The sequence below is a fragment of the Copadichromis virginalis genome, linkage group LG6, assembly GCF_057382275.1.
Source record: "Copadichromis virginalis isolate Kocher_CV1m ecotype Utaka linkage group LG6, C_Virginalis_male_GT1.1, whole genome shotgun sequence".
Lineage (NCBI taxonomy): Eukaryota > Metazoa > Chordata > Actinopteri > Cichliformes > Cichlidae > Copadichromis > Copadichromis virginalis.
Genome location: NC_140623.1, coordinates 41,669,962 through 41,692,466, shown reverse-complemented (window position 1 = coordinate 41,692,466; position 22,505 = coordinate 41,669,962). Strand labels below are relative to the sequence as shown.

At 39.7% G+C, this 22,505-nt stretch overlaps 1 protein-coding gene across 7 annotated transcripts in view; it reads right to left on the bottom strand.

The window, feature by feature from the left end:
* sorcs1 (sortilin-related VPS10 domain containing receptor 1) overlaps positions 1–22,505 on the bottom strand; it is a 194,768-nt gene that overhangs the window by 73,747 nt on the left and 98,516 nt on the right. For all 7 annotated transcript variants that reach the window (XM_085460487.1, XM_085460488.1, XM_085460489.1 and 4 more), the window contains exon 3: positions 14,306–14,405. In XM_085460487.1, the coding sequence (XP_085316613.1) occupies positions 14,306–14,405 (100 nt within the window). The remainder of the gene's footprint in view (positions 1–14,305; positions 14,406–22,505) is intronic.

The following is a 22,505-nucleotide window of genomic DNA, read 5'->3' as shown; positions in this document are numbered from 1 at the left end:
ATAAACAGAGTCATAAAAAAATAGAAGTGTAAAATTATGTTCACAGGAAAAGCCACCAATAGAAAAAATATAACTATAGCACATAACTATAGCACAATATAACTATGCCATCAAAACACAATGGCGACAAGACACACACAGCGGAAATAAAAGCATAATAGGAAAATTAAAAGAATAAATAAATCTCTGCAGACAAGGCCAGCATTTAGCCGGTAGAAAAAGCAAGATTAAACAAACACGTTTTAAGCCGTGATTTAAAAGATTGAATAGAGTCAGACGCCCGGATGCCAATCGGAAGGTTGTTCCACAACTCTGGTGCAGCCAGAGCAAACGCTCGATCACCTCTAGATTTCAACCGAGATCTAGGCTGCACCAGCAGTAACTGTGAGGATGATCTTAAAGCCCTAGCAGGAACATATGAGCTTAAGAGTTCCTTAAGATAGCTCGGTGCTGTGTTATTAGTGATTTTAAAAGTAAACAGCAGAATTTTAAATTGGATACGGTATTTCACAGGCAACCAGTGCAAATCAGCCAGGACGGGAGTAATGTGGGCAAACTTCCTAGTTTTGGTTAGAATGCGTGCAGCAGCATTTTGGACTGTCTGTAATCTGTGAAGGAGGGCAGAGTGGAGACCAAAATAGAGTGAATTGCAGTAATCCAGCCTCGAAGTTACAAAGGCATGGATGAGCTTTTCCAGGTCTTTATGCGGGATATACTGCCTGGCCTTAGAGATAAGGCGGAGTTGGTAAAAACTGGATCTAACAACAGCAGACACTTGTTTATCAAGTTTAAATGAGCTGTCAAATAAGACACCCAGATTCCTAACAGTGTCAGAGAAAGAACTAGTGAGAAAACCAAAAGCATCACGAAGTTTGGCACGGAGAACATTACTGCCAAAGACCACAATTTCAGTTTTCTTATCATTGAGGATAAGAGTATTTGCCAGGAGCCATTGCTTGACCTCACACATGCACTCTCGAAAACAATTCAAGGACGAAGCTAGGTCATCATTTAACTCAAAGTAGATCTGAATGTCATCAGCATAATAATGAAAAGCGATGTGATATTTCTCAAAGATAGCGCTTAAAGGAAGCATGTACAATGAGAACAGAGTAGGGCCTAACACAGATCCCTGAGGGACACCACAGCAAACAGGTACAGCGGAGGAAGAGGAATTGGCCAAATGAACCGAGGAGAGCCGATTGGAGAGGTATGATTTAAACCAATCCAGAGCAGCACCCTTGATGCCTACAGCGTGCTCAAGTCTCGCCAATAGGATGTTATGATCAACCATATCGAATGCCGACGATAAATCCAGTAGCACTAGGACCGAGGAGCGTCCATTATCAGCCATTAGTAGAAGGTCATTAAAAACTCGAAGCAGTGCTGACTCAGTGCTATGATGTGGTTTGAAGGCCGATTGGAATTTATCATTTATGCTATTCTCATCCAGGTAAGCCTGGAGTTGAAGCAAAACTATCTTCTCAAGAATTTTGGCCAAGAACGGAAGCTTTGAAATCGGCCTATAGTTCGCATAATCATTATAATCGAGGTTCCTTTTTTTAAGAACAGGCTGAATTATAGCATGTTTAAAGGCTGATGGTACGCAGCCGGAAAGCAAAGAAGAGTTCAAAAGGGACAATATACTAGGTCCAATTGCACTGAAACAGTCCTTGACTATACGAGATGGAAGAACATCATATACGAGATTAGTATTGTTCAGCTGTTCAACTAGACGCTTAAGAGTAGGGAGTGAAACGGGTTCAAACTGATGGAAGGTAGAGGAACAGTCAGGGGTAAACACAGGGCCTGTCATTAAAGGAAGAGCAGATTTGAGAGATGAAACTTTATCTAAAAAATAATTTAAAAATTGTTCGCAAAGAATCGGGGAGCACAGCAGCGGCATAGTGGGGCAGGGGTTGACCACAGAGTTAAAAATTTTAAATAAAATTCGAGGATTGTTACCATTGGTAGAGATAATTTTTGAAAGGAAAGCTGCTTTAGCCATTTTGGCAGCAGTTTGAAACTTCATGCGGCTAATACGTAGGATGTCGTAAGATGCCTGGAGTTTATCTTTCCTCCACCTCCTCTCATCCTGCCGACACACACGTCGTAGAGCGCGAACAGAGTCGCTTAACCAGCATTGTGAATAAGTCCTGGGGCGCTTCATTTTAATAGGTGCAACAATGTCTTCATGTTCAACAGTTTTTCAGCTGTAAACATTTATTTGTATTGCTTACTTCATACTTATTATTTACTATGACTTTATTGCAGCAACAGAAAGACAGTTATTGACAAGAAGATCACTTTGCTAAATCACTTCTAGTGTTTGTCTGTTCACTTTGTCCTGAAGTGATTGGGATTATCTTGTTTGTTTTTTTTTACAAATGTTGCTCAAAGCCAAAGAATGAACTCTGGATTATTTCAGCACAGGCTGAAGGGAAGCAGAAGTCAGCTTCAGGTGCTACTTAAGCCAGAGGAACTGAGTCTCATAAGTGAAGCCAAAGGGCAGTAAAGGTGGAGCAGCTTCAGCCAGGAGAGAGTGAAGCATTCTCAAGAGGTTGTTAAAATGTCAGCGGTAAACATGTGCTGGACAGGCTAAAGGTCCCGGCACCTCCTGTTGTCACTGCCAGCACCTTTAACCAAAAATGCAAGGCAGGAAGAAGCCATAAAAGATTAGCTTGTCCATCCAGGAACATGTTCTCATGGATGTTTTCACACACCTGATTCAGTCTTTTGGCCTCATTGTGCGTTTTCTGAGTTAGGGTTAGGGTTGTAAATGTGTTGTTTTTTTCACAACGCGCTCAGTGTGTAATGGCCTTTAGTGTTTTCAGACACTTGGTGGTTAGGTGTGGATTCCAAAACTACTCAGTTATGATTAGAAAATATTTATGGTTTAGGTTTAAATATGGCTGGCACCTTTGTTTATGAAACTCATTACGTACGTCATACAGGCATCACCTTTAACTGCAATATGTCAGTCGTTCTGATTGTAAAGAAAAAAAAATTGAGAATTCTTGAGATTTTGTGTCTCATAAATTTGCAGTAACAGGAAAGCCCCGCACTAAAGCTTAAACTTCCTTTTTCAAAGTAATGTCAGGACCATAATTTAAAAACTGATAATGCTGTATCCAGTAAGGCTTGAAACCAATAGTTGAGACCATAAACTCATCAGTAAAATACTTACCGAGGTCAAGAGAGCCAAGAAGCCAAGGGCCGTTTTCCCCTAAGCATCTGTACAACCACATGAGCTTCTCTGTGCTGGTCGTTAAAAGTGTTCACAGATCCAAAATTTCTAATCTTAGATCTTCAGGCACTTCTGCACTGATTTCACTTCGACTTTATAGCTTCCAAGTCTTAAAGGTTTACAAAGAGTTGATGGATTTTAACTCGTAGTCTCTCATAAACTTCTGTGGCCCATGACGCAGCTCTTTCACAGTGACATTTTCTTTGCGGTTGAAGAACTGATACACGAGCTCGTCTTTCCCTGTCCGTGTATATTAAAAAATATATTAATTTACTCCACTGAGGTTGTCTTGGATGTACATTTAATAACTCTGCAATTAGGATCACATCTGCTGAAGTCATACTCGGCAATATTTTTAACGTGGACTGCAAATTTGATGCTTTTCAATTTGTCTTAATTTGGCTGCTTTCACATTGTGCTGTATGATAACGCAACATTCAAAAAGCATAGTTCTATTTTCCAGCAACAGCATGTTAAAGTTCTGACTTTATTTATAACCACATCCATGCAGACATTTGCATGCATATATATGTGGATGTTTTTCTAAATATATATTCAGTCAACAGTTTTTGTTTACACTTGCTTATTATCATCAGCATTTAAAATTCACAAACACTATAAATGTCTTTGTTTTAATTCACTTATTTATGAAATAATGCAGTCTGGTGATTTTTAGCTAATAGCTGAAACAGTCGCAGTGAGATGAACATCAGTTTTGTTCAGCTCCACATACGCTGGCGACGGTACAGCAGCAGCCAGCATGTCTATATGTTTCTGAGCAGTCGAACTGATCTTACGTTGACAGTCCTGCAGGAACATGTTTTCACAGATGGACGGCTGAGCTGACTGAAAGGGCAGATTGTCGTCTTCCTCTGTGATTGGGGTTGGGAAAGAGCAGGAGAGAGCCCAAATTTCCCGTCTCGATTTCCACTTGTTACGCTGGGGCACTCTGACTGCTTCTGGGCAGAAACTGTAGACATTGTGTTTAGTTTTAGTCTAAACACAACACAGTTTAAAAAATATACTAAATGCATCAGAGGAAATGTTCAGAGAGCACAGCTGCTGGTCTCTTGAAAGCATTTTCTCATCTTCGTGTTGAAAGGAAAGCTGCACAGACTAATACCACTTTCTTGTTTCCTTTTGACTGGAACTCACAACCAGTGTGGCATGTTTGGATCCAAACTCCACTTCTTTTGCAACAATAGCTCCAGAGTGCTACCAGTTTACCCAACTGACTCAGAGTACACTGTCAACCTGGTGTAATGGTGGTTTCTGGTAGCTCAAAATAAAAATATTTCATGTGTTTTTGCTCTTTGACATGAGAAAGCATTTACAGCCGAAGTAGTCTGACTTAGTTTTTAAATTACCCCTAAACAGATCATGTGATTTACATGACCCTTGTATCAGTGTTAACAGCACAAACACACCATCCTCTATCAGCTTAATGGCCACAAAGCTAATGCTAACAGATATGAGGAGAGACTGGTGAAATTAATAATGTTTTAACTGTAGTCCTCAAGCACAAGACGAGCTACTGTGTATCCACGTGGAATCGTGTTAACTTAGCTAAGTGTCTGCATAGACAAGTCAAATCCCTGTCACTACTTTTTCCCGATGAATATTCAAGCCATCACACTCCACTGTGCTACGTCTAAGTGCAGGCCATGAAAGCAAAGAAGAGTTGACGCACATATTCATAATCATCACTTCTGTGCTCGCTCGCCGCCTCGTCCTCCGCATCGACCAGGTGCCTTCAACTGTTATATCCGTCCTATTAAACGAAACTCCCGTCTGTTGATCGGAGACATTTAAGCCCGATGCTAATTGAATGCCGCCTGACATTTTAGCTCACCTAGACTCCTGCCAGACCTGACAAACATGTCAGTTTCTGCCTCTCACAATAATTGGGTTTTCTATCTTGGCTCAGCTAGCTGCGTGTGAAAACACAGAGCTACACGTTCATTATGAATGAACAGAGACAAGACAAACAAGATCCATTTAGATAATTAACCAGCAGCAATCCCACTTCAGACATCTTCATCTGTCTCGAGTTACTGAAATAATGAATTCTTCACAGCGATCATCAATAAATAACACAACAACATATGTCATTTGGAGAGGCCTTTTCCACAACATTTTGCATTAGCATGCTTTTCAAGGGGAGCTCGGCTCTCTTACTCTGACAGCAGCACACACTGACTTGTATAGCTTTCAATCCCCTGCTGAGAAAGTGGGCAATGACCCGTGAAGGCACGTAAAAGAATATTGATGGAATATCCCCGGCTCACCTAGATTTACCCATCCTATCTTCTTTACAACTCCCCTTCTCTCCCTCTTCCATCTCACCTCTTCCTCACACTCTGTCAGCCCCGTCTCCATCTCCCTCCATCTCTCTGTCCGTCTGGATTTGCATCTCAGAGTCTGTCTCCCCCCTCTGTCACCGCGCCTCTCCACGGGCTCCGGGGCGCTCGTCTCTCCGCTCACCGCAGCCATTTGGAGATTGTGCCTTAGGCCTGACAGATGTTGCGTCCCCTCTGAGCAACCAGAACCTCCATCACCATCGTCACCTCAAACGAAACCACTGCTGTGCGGGCCAGGGGAGCATGGCTGATTCGCTGCGATTATTTTGGCATGCACCGTGTCCTTAAAAAGCTGGTGGACCAGACGACACTTTACCTCTCCTTTTCTTTTTCTTATCTCCATGCAACACGCAGCTCTACGTGCTGTTGTCGGTACACTGAACATGCACCAGGTGGTATTGCTCCAGGTTTGTCTGGTGTAAGTAAGCATGTGTTGCAATGAATTGACCTGTTTAATTAGAAGTGACATCGCAATTTTATTCTAGCACTAATTTAGCTCTTGGCTAGTTTATGCAACGTTTTCTGCTGAAAATATGTAATAAAAGCTATTTGAATATGCATTCTCCATAAATAGTCATTCTCATCTTGATGTTTTTAGTCTTGAGGGGAAAATTGCATCTTTTCACTTTAGCACTGTCCTCAAATAACAGTCTGTCTTTCTTTGCATAACAAAAAGACCAAAGCAAGTTTGGAAAGATTCTGAATCTTGAAATGTGACAATGATTTTTCATTGCGTCACTAAAAATAACACGTTTAGAGCTTTTCATGTCTCTGTTTCAACGACGGATGTTTGTCCTGGACTGAAGCTGCTGCATGAAAGACAAATTCTATTCATATATCTTTAAAGGCCTCCACCTAAATCATATTTATGAGCAGCATGAGGCCATCAAGCTTTAACCTACATTGCAAAGACACAATCAAGGCTTCATACACAAGTGTTTCCCACCGAGAGCTTTAAGTGCTGCATTTTCAAACAGCTCAGTTTATTCTTATTTTAAATCCATTTATTCTGGGAAACACTTCATTAAGTATGATTGTTTGTTACCATCTGAAGTTAAAAGTATGTACAGGAATTACAAATGAATAAAATAACTCGGGTAATAAAAGCATTTGTCTGTAAATCTGTGGAGCTGAACAAACCTGTCAACATCAGCGAGTACACAGCACTCACATTTTGATCTCTCTCCTTCAGCGTTTCTGTCTCTGAGAGCGGCATGTTTAAAAAAAAAAGCAGCATTTATTTAACTTAAAGCAGATATTTTATTTGAAGAAAAAACACATGATGCAACATTGTTGTCCTATTTCGCCGTTCTGAGCGTGACTGTAAGAGAATACAAGACAAACTGGGAAGAGCAGAGCTTTTAGCTTCAGTTAACCCTATTTAACCTTAACATATAACAGTCTTTGAGTCTGCTCAGGATTGTTTTCCTGCCGCATCCTTTTAATGTTCAACACAGAGTAAAAAAATTCTTGTATTTCACGAGTGATTCAGAGGCAATGATGCACGCATGTTCCAGTGTAATTATATCTTATTAAATAGTGTCAATGCTCACTGACAGAGCTGGAAGAAGTTATTGCTAATGCAAAATCAACTTTTCTGCTCCTGCTGCTTCACATTAAAAGCACTCAACTGGCAAAACACAAGCTGGCTGCTATTGTGAAGACATAACGGGAGACAATGCACACCTCTCATCAAAAATGCACCAACAAAACCACTTTTCTCATCATCAAATCATCTTTAATATTTGACTTTAACATTAAATACACTTAGCTGTAACACTTGGAAAATAAAGCACCAAGTCCTGGTTTCCTTATTACTGCAATATAACTACAAAAAAGCTACAAATTAAAGTTAACTGTTAATTTAATGTGTCAGGAAAGTGACACATCAATCGACCTGGCTGATGGAAGTCAGGAAGTCGACCCTGTGAGGTTAAAGTCATCAATGACAATCAATCTAACCCCGATGCTATTAAAATTTGTTCTCACAACTTCTGCAAACTTCAGATTTTTTTTTAACACAGTCTGACAGCCTGATTGTTTCCAGACTCTCTTCTGCAACAGCACCTGAAGAAACCACCGCAACCCTGGAATAGACTGCTCCGCATCTGTGCTTCACAGCTTGATTTAGAAAGTAGCTGTGCCCCACTTATTCAGCACGTCCAGAATCAGAGAGCCATGAAAAAGGCTGTCTTGTAGCATCCAACGCCAAGAAAACAGCTTCAGCTCAGAACAAAGGAAAAGCAACATAAAACAAACTTGACTTTTACTCGTTATTTTTCTTATTTTGTCTCATTTGGGTGCTTTTTCAAACATTCTCTACTTTTATTATTTGACTTGATTTGATGAAACCAGAAATCTCCTTAAAAAATTAAATTCATGCAATTCTTTGCTAACATGCTTCTCTTCATTTTGTGCATTCCACTTATGACTTCTGTAAAAATCCTGGTCTCGTGACACACTGCGCGCATTTCAACACTCCTTTCAACAAAAGTGACACATTAAACATTTGTTATTCCTCCAGGAACTTAATCCCATCATTGAACTACGTGGCTGACAGAAGCCGCCCTACACATTTCTATTCCAGCTATAAAATCTGTAAGCTGATGATGTGCGTTTGGGTATTTCACTAACGATGGTAAAGGAGTGAAAAAATGTTTTTTTTACTTTTCCTTCCTCACTGCTGCTGCACAGAAATGCATCAATGTCATAAAATGCTAAGTATTCATGTATGAAAGCGTTTGCATGATGATGCAAGTCTCGGGACATTTTTCGTGTGGATTCTGTTTGTCTTCCTGTGAAACATTTCTCTTTTTGTTATTGTTGTCATTGTTATTTTGAGGACACTTCGAGGACATGAAATATTTAAGTTCACTTTTAAGTCTTGAACTTATACAGAAAAGCGAGACAATGAACAGAAGTCTTTGAAGCCTGACTGTGGGAGAGAGGTCTCTTCTGAGGTGAATTCATATTCCACCCACCTGCCTATTGTTGCCTTCACAGCTCCACAATGGCCGTACTTGTTTGGAATACTGCACATACAAACACAGGCATGCACTCCCACAAATGGGTGAGCATTCAAGGCCTTTGTCACGAGAGAACATTTGAGCCCTGTGACTTTTCTTTTACTCGGTACATTGATGAAAAAGAGTCATTATGTATTCCTTAAAGAGAAGGCTGAGCCTGAGAGGAAAGCAGCTCAGACTGACTCTGCTGTCACTCAAATGCTTCCCCTGGAAAAATCCCTTTTGTTTTCAAACCATTAGAGGCAATAGCCATTTGTATGACTGCAATCTGTGTGCTTTTTTTTTTTTTGTTAACCAGCACTCACCATCCCAGCCATTTACTGTAATAATGTGCTCTCACACAAAATCTCCGGCTAAAACCCCAAATTACTTCCCCTAATGTGTACTCGAGCTCTGTTCTTTCATGTACAGCCTCAGTATGAAGCCACAATATGAAAATTGATGTAATTGCTGTGTTGTCAGTCTGTTTTCTCCATAAGTGACCCCCGGGCCATGCCTCTGTTTATTTCTTTTTTTGCTCTGTCATGTTTTTTCCCTGTACTCCCATCGCCACTCTTCCATGCTCACTTGCTCCCTGTCAGTTTATGTGCTGTCTCTTTCCCCCCTGCTCCCTTTCTTTCCTTCGCTCCCTGTGCAGTTTCTCTCTGTCCCTCTCCACTGCTTTACTCCCACTATCCCCCACAGCCACACAGGCCTGATTTACTTCCACTACTTGATGAAGAGAGGGGCTTTTGTCTGCCACCAGCAGTAGTCACATGGTGCTGTGCCCGGGGTGACTGACGAACCTGCAGTCTCTACTGCTTCCCTACTTTCCAAGTATGTGGAAACAGCAACAATGGAGGAAAAAACAGTTTGAGTCTGGAGTGCTTTATAGAGTTGCTTCTTCTCTGGTTCCACTCTTTTTTTTATTTACTGTTAGCGACGCTAGCAGTAGATAACAATGTCAGTCTATCCTGCTATATGTCAGCCTAATGCTACCATCAGGATGAAGTATTACAACAAATATTGAATCGACTGCAATTAGATTTGGTTCAGACATATTATCTAAGCAAGATAAATGCTCTCTTGTATCAGCTCATGACAGGATAATTGCCCTATTTCACAATGACATCATGAATACTGTCTTGTGTCTTATCTGAATAAAATGAAAATGGTATCCAGGACAGTGATGTCCAGGATCTGATGTGAGAAATGAAAGAAACTGCCAAAGCTGCAGTTCCTCTGCTGTCCACTTGAGGCTGGATCCAAAGCCTCAAGTGAGCATCCTACAAGCCAATTCTAAATGCAGACTTGTAGATTTGACTGACAAAAGGAAACCTACCATTCATGTTGCTAATGTGCTGCAAAAGTGACTGACTACTCGCCCCACATCAATTACATCTTACACATTAACTGTATTTCAGGATATCTCAAATCAGTAGCATTGCCCCGGGGCGAGCAAGGCAGTTAGTGCTTGCCCAGTTTCATCTTAAAACATAAATTAAGACCAAATCTCTCTCCTTACGTCTCAAACAGTGTTCAGTCCAGTAAGTTTTTCTCATCGTCTATCAGTGCCAACTGTGGTCCCAGTTTGCATGAAGGAGGTTTGACTCTCAGTCCAATTCCACTTAAGTATGTGTTCATTTCATTGGTGTGTCTGTGGCCCATTTAACAAAAGTTTGAGCTGGGCTAACTTAGAGGCCAGCAGGTCTTTTTCCTGGTACTCTGTGCATTGTGGATAAACCTCCAGTGTTATGAGAAACTAACAGGAAATTAACATGCTAGAAAAGTTGCTACTGGCTCTGCTTTCACTGCTCTGAGATCAGTTACCATCTGCACATTTGCATAGCATAGCATAAGCAAGTACTCAAGCACTTTGGGATTTATCAACAGAAGTCTCAGTTGCGAACCGTGCTGGCCACCATGTGTGATATAAGAAACTTTTAATAACCCACTAGATTATGATTTTCTTGGAAAGAATATTTTTTGGGTTCGAATCCACCGGGGCCTTTCTGCGTGGAGATTACATTTTCTCCACATGTGCAAGTGGGTTCTCTCTGGGTACTCCAGCTTCCTTCAACAGTCCAAAGACATCTAGTTCTTAATTGTACATACATGTGTATGTTTTTGAATAGTAGTTTGTCTCTCTGTGTTATCCCTGCATCAAGTCAGTGACCTGTCCTGCCTACAGTAGCTAGGACAAGTTCCAATCCCCCCATGACCCTCAGTTGGATAAGTGAGCAAACACACAGCAGAACAAACAGTTTATGTGGAATCCAGTTTGAATCACTGATTGTTCCCACAGAAATGCAGTGTAAAACTCTCCTTCTTCTTTGTTCCCGATTAACAATTATATTGGAAAATCTTCATTTCCTGATTAAAAACTTATAGATATGCTCTATAAATGTGTAATGTAGTCTCCTTATTTCAAGGAGAATAAAGCACCCAGTGATGTCCAACACCCATTGCTTGGGCTAAAGAGTGTCTATGCAATCTGAATCTATAAAATCTGTAGTCTTAAGCCATTCACTTATGAATTCTATGTTACATTATTGACAGATAAAAAGTGAATTTGATGTGTTTTGCTAGCCTCAGCTTGCCTAACATTATCAATGAGCGCAATGAGCATACTGCTCTCAAATTCTACTTTACATCTTGCAGATGACACAAAGCCTAGTTTACCAAGTCATTTTTCCTCTGCTCAACATTACTAGTATGTTTTGCATGTAATAAACTCTCTATAGACTGACAAGGACGCTTTCAGTAGCATTTTTATTTTACACGTCATATTTTGGCAATATAGTGATACTATGGATGTGTGAGAGAAAAAAGCGTAAGTGTGAGACAAAGAATATATGAATGCGTAACTTTGTGTGAAAGAGCTTATTTAGGCTCATGTTTGTGTATATCTGGCACGTGATGGTTTGTATGGCTGACTGACATTTTGGCTATGTGGTAGAAAGTGTGTCGCAATGCGTGTGTGACATTAGCAACATGTCAAGTTATTTGCTGGCCTTCATCTGTTTTCTGCTCTGTTAAACTGGTGATTGCTGGTTTCTGTGGACTGAAATGTTTCTGTGATGTCTCTCTGTCTCTCTGCATCATTAGAGACATCTTCTTTGGGTTTGCCCAGATCCCATCACTCTACAAGCAATAAAACAGAAGATAGCCTTGCTAATACGAACATTTCTACCCCAGTCTGCCACTCATTTTGATGCAAATAAGAGGCATGTCATAAAGACTCCATAGTTGGCCAAATATGTATCGTAAAAGCATGAATAATACAAACACGCAAGAAGAAGAGATTTTACAGCTTACTTAAACCAAGTCCCAAACAGACATCCTTAGAATGGGGAACTTAAAACGGTAATCACTAGTCTAGTGTTGTTGTTACACTAACATTTAGATGGATGTGACAAATAAAGACGAGAGAAAAAAAATGGATATTTAGGGTCTGGCAAAAATGTGTGGATTAATTATGGTGTTTCATAAACCCAAAATAGCCATGGACAAAACAAAATTTAAAACATAGAAATACACAAACACACAATCAGAGATGCCCAGAACCCTAATGGACCAAAGCCATAATGGAACCTGGCAAAATTGACCCAAATGGACCTGAGCACAGAAAAGTGGTTAACTCTGACCATTTGCTGATGTGCTGCCTCTAATGTATTTTAAGCCTGTATAGAGAGCTTGCCTCAGCAACCCCATCCAACTCTAAACCAGCTGAGAAAACCTATGATTTATATCCAAGCAGCTCCCAATGATTAGGCTGAAAACATCCACGTTCAGCTTCAGTTCAGCTTCATCATCTACGTTTAAAGGGATAAAGCAACTCAGCTCTTTATAGGAAAAACTAGGCCCATCCAATGTATTTGACTTGGTTGACTTTATTGAAAAAAACTATTAAAATGCATAGGGCTGCAAGGACAAATAATTTGCTTTTGCCAGAAGGCAATGCAACAGTTCTGGCAAAGGGCTTTTAATTTGAGGTACTATATACTGCTTATGCCTGATTGATAACTTCCCATCATGTATTTTGTCATCAGATGAAAGCTAAAATTTCTCCTTATTCCTGGACCACATTTTCTTTTTCCTGTTTTTGTGTCTTTCATTGATTAAGTATTGTGGTCAGTAAGAATTTCCTGTTTTGCTGTGATTATCAGTATTGATTGAATTTTGCAGATATAGAGGGGTAGACAGATGACATCTAGTCAAACGGTATCATTGGAAATTTCCAGCATCTCTGAAGCAGAAAGAAAAATTGGAAAGCCAATTATCACATTTACTCTACGATGATGAGTTTCTACACCGATCGTTTAAAAGTGTAAGGTTGCAAAAACTGTCTGTAAATGCTGTCATTTCTCATATTGACCTATATAACACGAAGACAAGCCGAGATACGGACTGTGGGATGTAGGGATCTTAGGACAGAATATCATAAACTTGTTTTACTGGAGCATCACTAGATCAACAGGAAGTCATAGCCTGAAGATATTTTGATAAAAGTCATAAGCTGCAATTCTCAGACTCTGATTTCTAAGATTTTCGGTTCTTTTGTTGCCACTGTAGACCAACCTGTAGATGACAGTGGATTTTAGAATGAAAGGTTGGGCTTTTTACATGCTAACATGTGCCAGGTCAATGGTGAGGCGTCTAGGGTTAGTATTGAGGTTGCTTTTTGCAACATGTTCTCAGAAACTAGATGCTGAATTATTTTTGGGGGATTCGGAGTATTTATGTTGTAAGGGTTTTATTTGAGTGTCCAAAACAGGAGAATATCCTCACCAGTGGTAATTCTGGTGAAGGAGTTTTCATATACAGTATAAAGAGATCTTGTCTGGTGGAGCAGGGGTCATATCCTGCAGATTGTCTCCAGACTCCCCAGGTTTGTGTGTTAACAAAGACAGACTGATCTGTAGTTGTTTTCCTAAGCGCTATACAAATGCAGGCCATTTACCATTTACCATTTCCTCAAAAATTTCTCACTAAATTATGCTGTAGAAAATCCCACGGTCAGAGAAAGTCTCTTAATGCTTTGCTGACGATAACAGAAGGACATTCAAGCCTTTCTGCTGAGTCCTGGATGTCTCTCTCCGTGTTCAGGTTCATCATCTCATCATCTGGTTCAGCACCTTTAACAGACCTCAGGGGCGTAACAGTCACTGCCCAACAACCTATATCATATGGCCAGCATCTGAACTGAATTGGGGCTGCATTCCCTTTTCATAATTAGATGGTAATTAACTGAAAAACTTCGTGATTAGAGTTGTGTAAAGGGAGTCATGTAAAGCGACTGTGAACACAGACAGGTGGTTAATACCATCAAATGACCCAAACCAAAGGAAGGGCAGGGGCACTGATTGAAGGGGTTGTCTGACTTCTAATTGATTTATATCCATGTAGAACTGGGAGAGATTGTTCCTTTCTGTCAGCTAACTGTCATTTTGGTTTGAACTTGTTAATAAATGAGTGAGTTCAGTGCTTCTTACTGAGACTGTAGGCAGCGACAGAGAAGAGACATCAAACCGAGACCAGTGAGTCAGACCACATCAATATGTCTGCATGCATTCAATACTGCATACTGTGTGACTGGCATGCCAACCGTGAGGAGCAAACAAAAGTAACTCATACAGTCAAGACAATTTTTAAAATAGGATACAGAAGAAATGACAAAAGAGGACCATTACCTTTCTCTTGTTGTTGGGGCTCACGTACAAATAACTGAGTATTGTCTTTGCTCCTACTTTGTCATTCAGCTTCTGGTACGTTGCTCCGTAGTCTGTTGACCTGAAATTTAATCAGAAAGGTCTGATGAACACTTGGTGAATTACTTGCTGCAATTAAAAGACTCCTCTTGAGAATTCAGTGTTGGAGGGGAAAGAGCACAGACTTGATTAAGTCCCTTTTGTGCTCATGGCAACATGAACCCCAGCAGGACTATTACGGTCACTGCTGCTGTATTTATAATCCAGGCATGGATTGCAGCATTAATAACCTGATGTAGACATACTTGAGTAAATGCAGACACATGTTATCAGTGAACTCATACTGTACCACCCAAGAGCTGACCACTGCTCCTGGTCATTTTGAAGATAGAAAAATGAACTGGATTATTTTTAACTGTCTTTTTCAATAATTAAAGCAAAATATGCACATTTTTATTTAAATCATTTGTCAAGGGTCAATATAATATATCCACCTATCAAACCCCATAAAACCCAGAACCACATGCCTGCAGACCAGTCAGCAACCACGGATCACTAGGACAAACAAGTATTTTTCAGCAGGTTGCAGGTAGCTGCTGGAAATCACTATGCCTAGAGACTGGTCAGTGATAACCACTGGTCACTAAGAAAGAATGAGACCATTTCCTGACCAGTAGTTGTTGGAAGTAGTTTCTTCTTGTTGGTAGGTGAAACTGGTTGCAAAGAGGTATACAGTGCTTCACCAATAACCGTCTTACGAATGCACTGGTGGCCTGCAGATTGCTGTAGTTGATGCAGTTTCCCGTACTTTGTTTGAAGATGGTGTCATTTCTGCCAACTACTTACTAAGTTAAACCATGAGGAGTGTGACACAAACTGAACACAGATACAGTTCAAAATCAAATTCAAATTTTATTTGTCACACACAACCATACACAGTATGACATGGAGGTGAAATGCTTGTAGCTGTACAATGCCCGACCATTAAATGACAGAAAAAAAGTTTTACAATATTTACAATTTACAGGTTACTACAAAAATTTACAAATTAACTTAGGAATTTACAGTAAAGAATGTGCAAATAGCAGAAGAGATTATAAAGATTATAAATTATAGGATTATAGGAAATGTGTGGTGATGCGTGTGGTGACGTGTGTGAGAGTCCAGTCTTATAGTGGCGTGTGTGGGAGACTCCAGTCCTACACCTGGTTCAGGGCCCGAATAGCCTGGGGGAAGAAGCTCCTCCTCATTCTCTCTGTTTTGGCCTTAAGGGAGCGGAAGTGTTAACCTTCAAAGCAAAAGTTGTGTCTTTTGAAACATGTTGGTTTCAGCTGTAAGGCCAAACTTTCACTCTGCAACATTCAACATTTCCGGTTTCCATCACACAAGTTTCACACGAGTTAGCAAGTGTTTGCTGACAAGTCGCCATCTTCCATGCAAACTACAGTTTACATCAGCAGTCTGCAAGCAACCAAAGTAATTACAAGGAGGTTTATGGTGCAGCACAGTCCATGTTATTGATTTCACACATCCATCTAAGCGCATCCACTCGCCAGCTAGTCAGAGAATACACACTTTTCCCTACTGATGGTCGGTTGACCAAGGTATTGCTGACCAGTCTCTAGACCTGTGTAATGAAGTGGTGCAATGAAACAGTGTGAGTAAATGCATACTGAAACTGTTCACTGACATTCTTGATGTCTTTCACAAAATGTGTTTTAAAGTTTTAAGTATTTAAAAATGTCACGATTACATAAATATGCAGAAGGTGAGCTCTGCTTCACACAGAAACCTGTTATGAATATTCTTAGATGGCTGCAGCAACATTATACAAAAATCCGACATCGGAAAAACAAACAGACACACTGTAAACGTTCTTTCATGAATCTATGAATATCATTTAAATATACAGTTTTTCACTTTTAAACTTTACTGATCATGACTGTAATACACAATATCTTTGCCTGCCATACTGCAAAAAGACACAGTACAGGGAGTTTTTTTTATGATATTCATGTAGAAATGTAAACAATGTATATACAACTGTGCATGGGGATCTGAAAGCTATAAAGCAGCCAGCTGAAGACAAAAGCAACAAAGGGAACATGACAATGAGCAGGAAAACTGAAAGACTGGAGAAATTTTAAAAAGACTGGATCAAGATAAAAGCTACATTTTTAAAATTTGTGCATCAGAAAGCGAGAATGTAAAACAATGCTTTGCTAAAGGCTAGAGAGTGTCTTCATAAAGCCTTTATGGAATGTTTTCTATGCAGTTTAAATATATTTTATTCTCTTTTAACTACTTCCATGGATGTATTACATATACCGTACAACAGACGAGGCCGCACTACACTTCAAACTTTAGCCCTGCTTACGTCCTTTTACTTTCGGCATCACACTTCCAAAAAAATTCCATTATATACTAAAAAAATCATAAACACACACTGTTATAGGAGCTTGCAAAGAAAAGCGTCTGGACTTCTTTAAGTTGCTTGAAGACGTTTCACCTCTCATCCGAGAAGCTTCTTCAGTTCTAAGGTCAAATGGTGGAGAGTCCCAGATTTAAACCTAGTGGGAGTGTCCCCCCACAGAAGGACAAAAGGACCCCCTGATGATCCTCTAATCGCCTGACCCAAGGTGTGAAACCGGGTGTGGGTCCCAATCAGCCAGAGTTTCGGGTGAGCTCATTGGGACCCACACCCTGTTTCACACCTTGGCCTCCCAAGATTACTGCTACAGTAGCAAATGAAAACCCAGAAGAAAAACATACACGCCACGATGCAGACGCATAGAAGTTGTTTTCTCTCATGCATGAGCTTCAGTCTGCAATTATCCGCGTACTTGACGATAATATTTATATCCAACAGCCATCGACTGCACTTCGCCCTTAGATGTTTTTTTTACCACTGCGCTCTGAGAGTCATACCAGGAAGATGGCTTTAGAACTCACTGCGACTTGGCTCTTTCTGTCACTCTGCACCGTGTAGTATACTGTATAAGTATACAACACTTCAGTGCAGTGCATCTCTAATGAAGTACAGACAAACCTGCTGGCCCAGGAGTGCTTTATTCAAGAGGAAAGGGAAGTGCAAAAAAGCCCGGAAAGTCATGACATGAGTGAAATCTATCAGTAATTAGAAAGCAATCCTGACACTCGGTCCGGCCAATCACATGACCTGAATCCATCCGAAAATCTAGAAAGGACCGAAACTCAGAGTCCATAGAAGGGTTTTTGTTTCGCATTATTACATGTAGCTTAATTTATGGACATCTCTTTGCACGTGTGGATTGGCTGGGTCGTTGCTGATATCTGATGGGAATTTAATGTCAAGAGCACCTTTAGAAATATATTTACTTTGAAAACTGGCGACACGTTCAATGCTTATTTTACCTGGGTAATAATTTGAAATAAATTGCAAATTTTGGATGTGTGTAAGACAGTCACACTACAGTTTTGAGCGTTTAATTGGTTATTAATTCAGAATCCGGGGCACAAACCCTAACACCAGTTTTTCTTTGATTTGTATCCTCCCGTTCTAATTTCTGTTGATGTATCCTGAAGTTCTTTCAAAACCTAGCATCTGGAGGTTTAGAGGTTTCCTTTTCAAACCCAACCTTTTTCCAGTTTCTTTGGTATAAATTTGCACTGATGTTGCATTTTCTTGGTTGCAGGTTGGTTGGTAGAGATATGAAACATTTTTCCAATTTCCCTGTATTCTTTCATCAGTTTGTGGAATAGTTCATACTCAGTACATTTAATCTATAGACTTGTGAACCTGATTCCTGTTTTAATCAGGAAAAAGATGATGGCAGAGATGTTCACGTTTGGAAACAGGAGGGTGTGAATCAGCGAGGCCCAACACAGAACGCATTTTTATAAAACTCTCTTTTGTGTTTTTCATTTCTTTATATTCTCTGCACTTCAGTTATGTTTTAATTTGTTTTTTGTTAAACTATAGTTAGATTAACACAAAAAACATCTACTCGATTACATTTATACATTTAGAATTAGATGTTTGGAGCGATGCAATACTAGAAGTATTTGGTTATAAACATTCAAATTACCAAATAAAAACTAATCAACTAGGTTTAAGAAATATATTACTTGCTTGGGGTTACAAAATGATCATGGTTTGTGTTACAATAAACTTTCATTGTTCTTGGTTTCCAGGGAAACCAATAATAAGTCAAGAGCATAAATGCTGCACGTACAAAACATAATTCCAGTGAGCAGTTTCAAAGTTGTGATGTCAAAAAAGGTGCATTTGTGTAGACGTCCACAAAAATAGAACACATTTTTCTGACTATTTTACATTTTGATACAAGATCACGCTTAAACTTTTTAAATTTGATTTGAGTCTTTGTTGTGTTGCTGTACTGTTGCTACGATAAGGTAACACGAATGTATATGATACAATCCACAAGCATAAACTAAGATTCACATATATGTGCAGTGATTTGTGTGTAACTTTTGAGGATTCACAGGCTCATGCTCCAACCCACAAACGAAGCACTTTGATCACACGTATTTTACAAATGACTTTATCAATTAAAAATCATAAATAGTGATTATTTACGTTTAATTATTTAAGTCCAGCTTCACGAATCGGATATTTTTCTCCCTCAAAAGCTCTTCTGTGCATACAAAAGTCTAAAACTACACGCCAGGTGTGTGTGCACCAATCGCCTGATACGCAGAGACGACGTCGCATGTCCACGCAGGATTTTGACACAAATTTTCCCGCTGTGAGCTTCGTACAGATCAACAAATGTAAGCTGCTTTGAAATCCCAGTGTAAATCTGGGACATCTGGGCTTCCTCTCTTCTTGCACTGTTTTTCTTTTTCTTATCTTTTTGTTGTTTATTATTATTGTTTAATTTCAGACAAAATTAGCCCGTATCATTAAAAGGAAAACAACAAAGACAAAACTTACAAAATATACAGACAATGTTTATAAAAAGCTGACATATACCTTGTGTCGGTGTGTGTTATCACTGTCAAAGCTCAGCACACATATTTACACAGTTCCTCAGTTTAATAAAACAGACATTGTTTTTTCTAAATAAACAGAACAGCTCATCACTCCACTGGAAAAAAGAACATGTTGGATTTACTCAGTTCAGTCAAGGACGTTGGTTACGCACTTGTGTTTTGCTTTGGCAGAAACTTAAACAACTTAAATCAACAGAACTCATTCATATGCAATAAACCTGTGCATTTGTTACTGATAAAATGTGACTGAAACATGTTTAGATGAAGTAAGTCGAGCTCTTGGAATATTTTAATCCTTCACAATTTTCTCACTTTATCCCAACACTGTTCTATAACTTTTACCCCAATGCTACTTGGTCACGTGTTCAACAATGTCTAGAGTCTGTTTAACATAAATGTTTAATGGATTTACAACAACATTCCCTCTATCCATTCTTTTATCTTTATCAGGGTTGCAGGGGGTGGGGCCTATCCCAGGTGTGAAAAGGTAAGAGGCATGGTACACGCTGGACAGGTCGCCAGTCTGTCACAGAGAGGCAAACAACCATTTTTAATAATAACTGCGCCACCGAGCTTTCAATACAGGCTTCACAAAAGTAGGAAAGCTATGATTACAAGGCTCAATACAGAATTTTCTTTACATTTTTGTCCTTGAGGGGTTAAACCACAATAAATAGCGATAGCATACACGTGGTGTGTGTGGTGGGTTGCCTCTTAGAACTCCAGTGAATTTCCTGTGGTTTAGGATGTCATGTGATTTTTGTAAATGTAACAACCACCCAATTTCCTTTTTTTGAGTGTAGAAAACACAATTTTACCAATTATAAACACTACACAATAACCTGCTAGGAAGAGGGAGTCAGTGCACGGCTGCAGATGAGGGAACACCATGGCTGTACATCTCTGTGGGTCATCCTTGGACCGTGTGCTTGTGAGTGGGGCTGGGCCATATCATACCGTTCACAGTAATACCGGTATAATGTTGGCCAATGATGAGAAAATGAAATATCGCGATAGATTATGGGTAAAACGCGCGTGCCTTTGTTTTCATACGCACATGGCGGAAAAAGGCACGGCGGCGACGGAGAATGAGGAGGGCGAAAGCGGATCGTTGAATGAAACATGAACCAGAACTGGTTTGTAAAAATGCTGCAACTTCAGTGGTGTGGAACTGGTTCAGCTTTCGTCCATCAGATACACAACAAAGCACTATTTTTGGTAGCGCATGCTAGCGGGCCGTCGTTATTACCATGTTGTATGGAAAATACGGCACACTTAAAATCATCCTTTGATTTTTCTGAAAGTCGACAGAGCCCCTTATAATCCCGTGTGCCTTATGTATGAACTCTGGCTGTGTTTACTGACCTCGAAACGATTTTATGTGCACGGCGCTCGAAAATCTGTCAAATGTTTCAGTACGACTTTGCTAAGCTACGAAGCCGCACCGCTTGATGGATTGTCGGAGCATTACGGCTATCGTAGGCGGAGCCTCGCGGAGTGATACGTACTGTGCTTCAACATAATATTACCGTATTGTGTGTGTGTATAACCTCTTTTTAAGTTTTGTGGATATTCTACATGGTTATGCTGAGGATGTGTCGGCCAGTTTCCACTGGAAATCCCTTTTGGTTAAACTGTCAGCAAGAAATTTGCATTTGCACTGTTACATTTTTATATAACTTTAATGCACATAAAACAGCTGCTTGTTTAAGTGAAAATACACTGATGGGTTTTTTGCACTAATAAAGTTGTGGAGTTGTGAAGTATTTTGTCTAGTGTCAATTATATCGTCAGTTATATCATTATCGCAAATTTTCAAATGTACATCGTGATAAATATTTTTGGCGCCCTGCTCTACTTGTGAGTCCTTCTGGAGGGAGTATACGCTAACCAACCTCTGTATATTCTGAATATAGAAATAAGCTACACTGTAGATAACAACACTGTGATGTTAATCTTACTGGTCCCTGTTAAGAGCAGGCTAACATTGACGTTAGCTGATCCTGAACACTCCAGAGAGGGATGTTACGTGTAGTTTTAGACATTTTTATGCACAGAAGAGTTTTTGAAGGAGAAAATATCTGATTCGTAAAGCTGGACTTAAATAATTACGTGTAAATAATCACTATTTATGAACGCATTTGATCACATTGCTTTGTATTTTTGTATAGACTCTGTGAGTTACACACAAATCACTGCACATATTTGTGAATCTTTGTTTATATGCTTGTGGATCATATTATATGCATTCATAACACTTTTGAGCAAATTTCTCTCCATATTTAATCAGCTAAAGGTGAAGTTATCTTAAAGATTAACAGCAGCTGTGTGTGACAGACACTGGAAACAGTCACTCCTTATTCTGCATATAGTAACTGGGTAGCACAACGGCTGACAAACTATGTTTTCAACCTCATTTGCACTTCAGTTACCACGGAAGCAGTAACATCTAATTAAGCTGTAAACACACAAACACGCAACGGTGTGAGGATTACACATCATTATTACATTGCCACTACCACGTCACGTTTTGCCTCATGCCTTTACTATCCCAGCACAGAAAAGTCAGAAAACATCTCACTGATGTTCACATGACTATTGCTCAGAATTCTCTCGAGAGATGACGAGAAACTGCAACTTCCAGCTTATAAAAAAAAAATATCAAGATGTTCAAATTCCCACTAATACTTGTAACTATGGTAAGAACTAAAAATACAGTCTTGGAACAGAATTCAGTGGTATGAAGCAAACGCAAACCTGCTGCACAACCTTATGTATAAATACTGTGTGACTTATTAGGCATAATTTAGAAGCCAAAGTTTTCTTATTATAAGATCTGAAAGTAGCAGAAATGAGGATGAGATAATGCTGAGAACTCTCACACTGTTTCACTACGTGCAGGCTAATGGGGCAAGAACAGGAACAGGAAGGCTCCCAAACTTGATTGAGAATCATCAGGTTATAAGATTTTATCAGTTACAAAGTAATGCAGGTATGCTTATCAGTATATCAAAGGAATATTGTTAATCTGTGGCTCATAAAATATGCTAAGCTCAAAGCTTACACTGCTGCTTACAGCTGTGTGTATGCGCTGGGAACAGATTGAAATGCTTCAAAACCTTTAGGTTAATAATTCGATTTTTAAGGCTGTTGGTTCAGAAAAAGGAGCCATTAATAGCTAAAACAG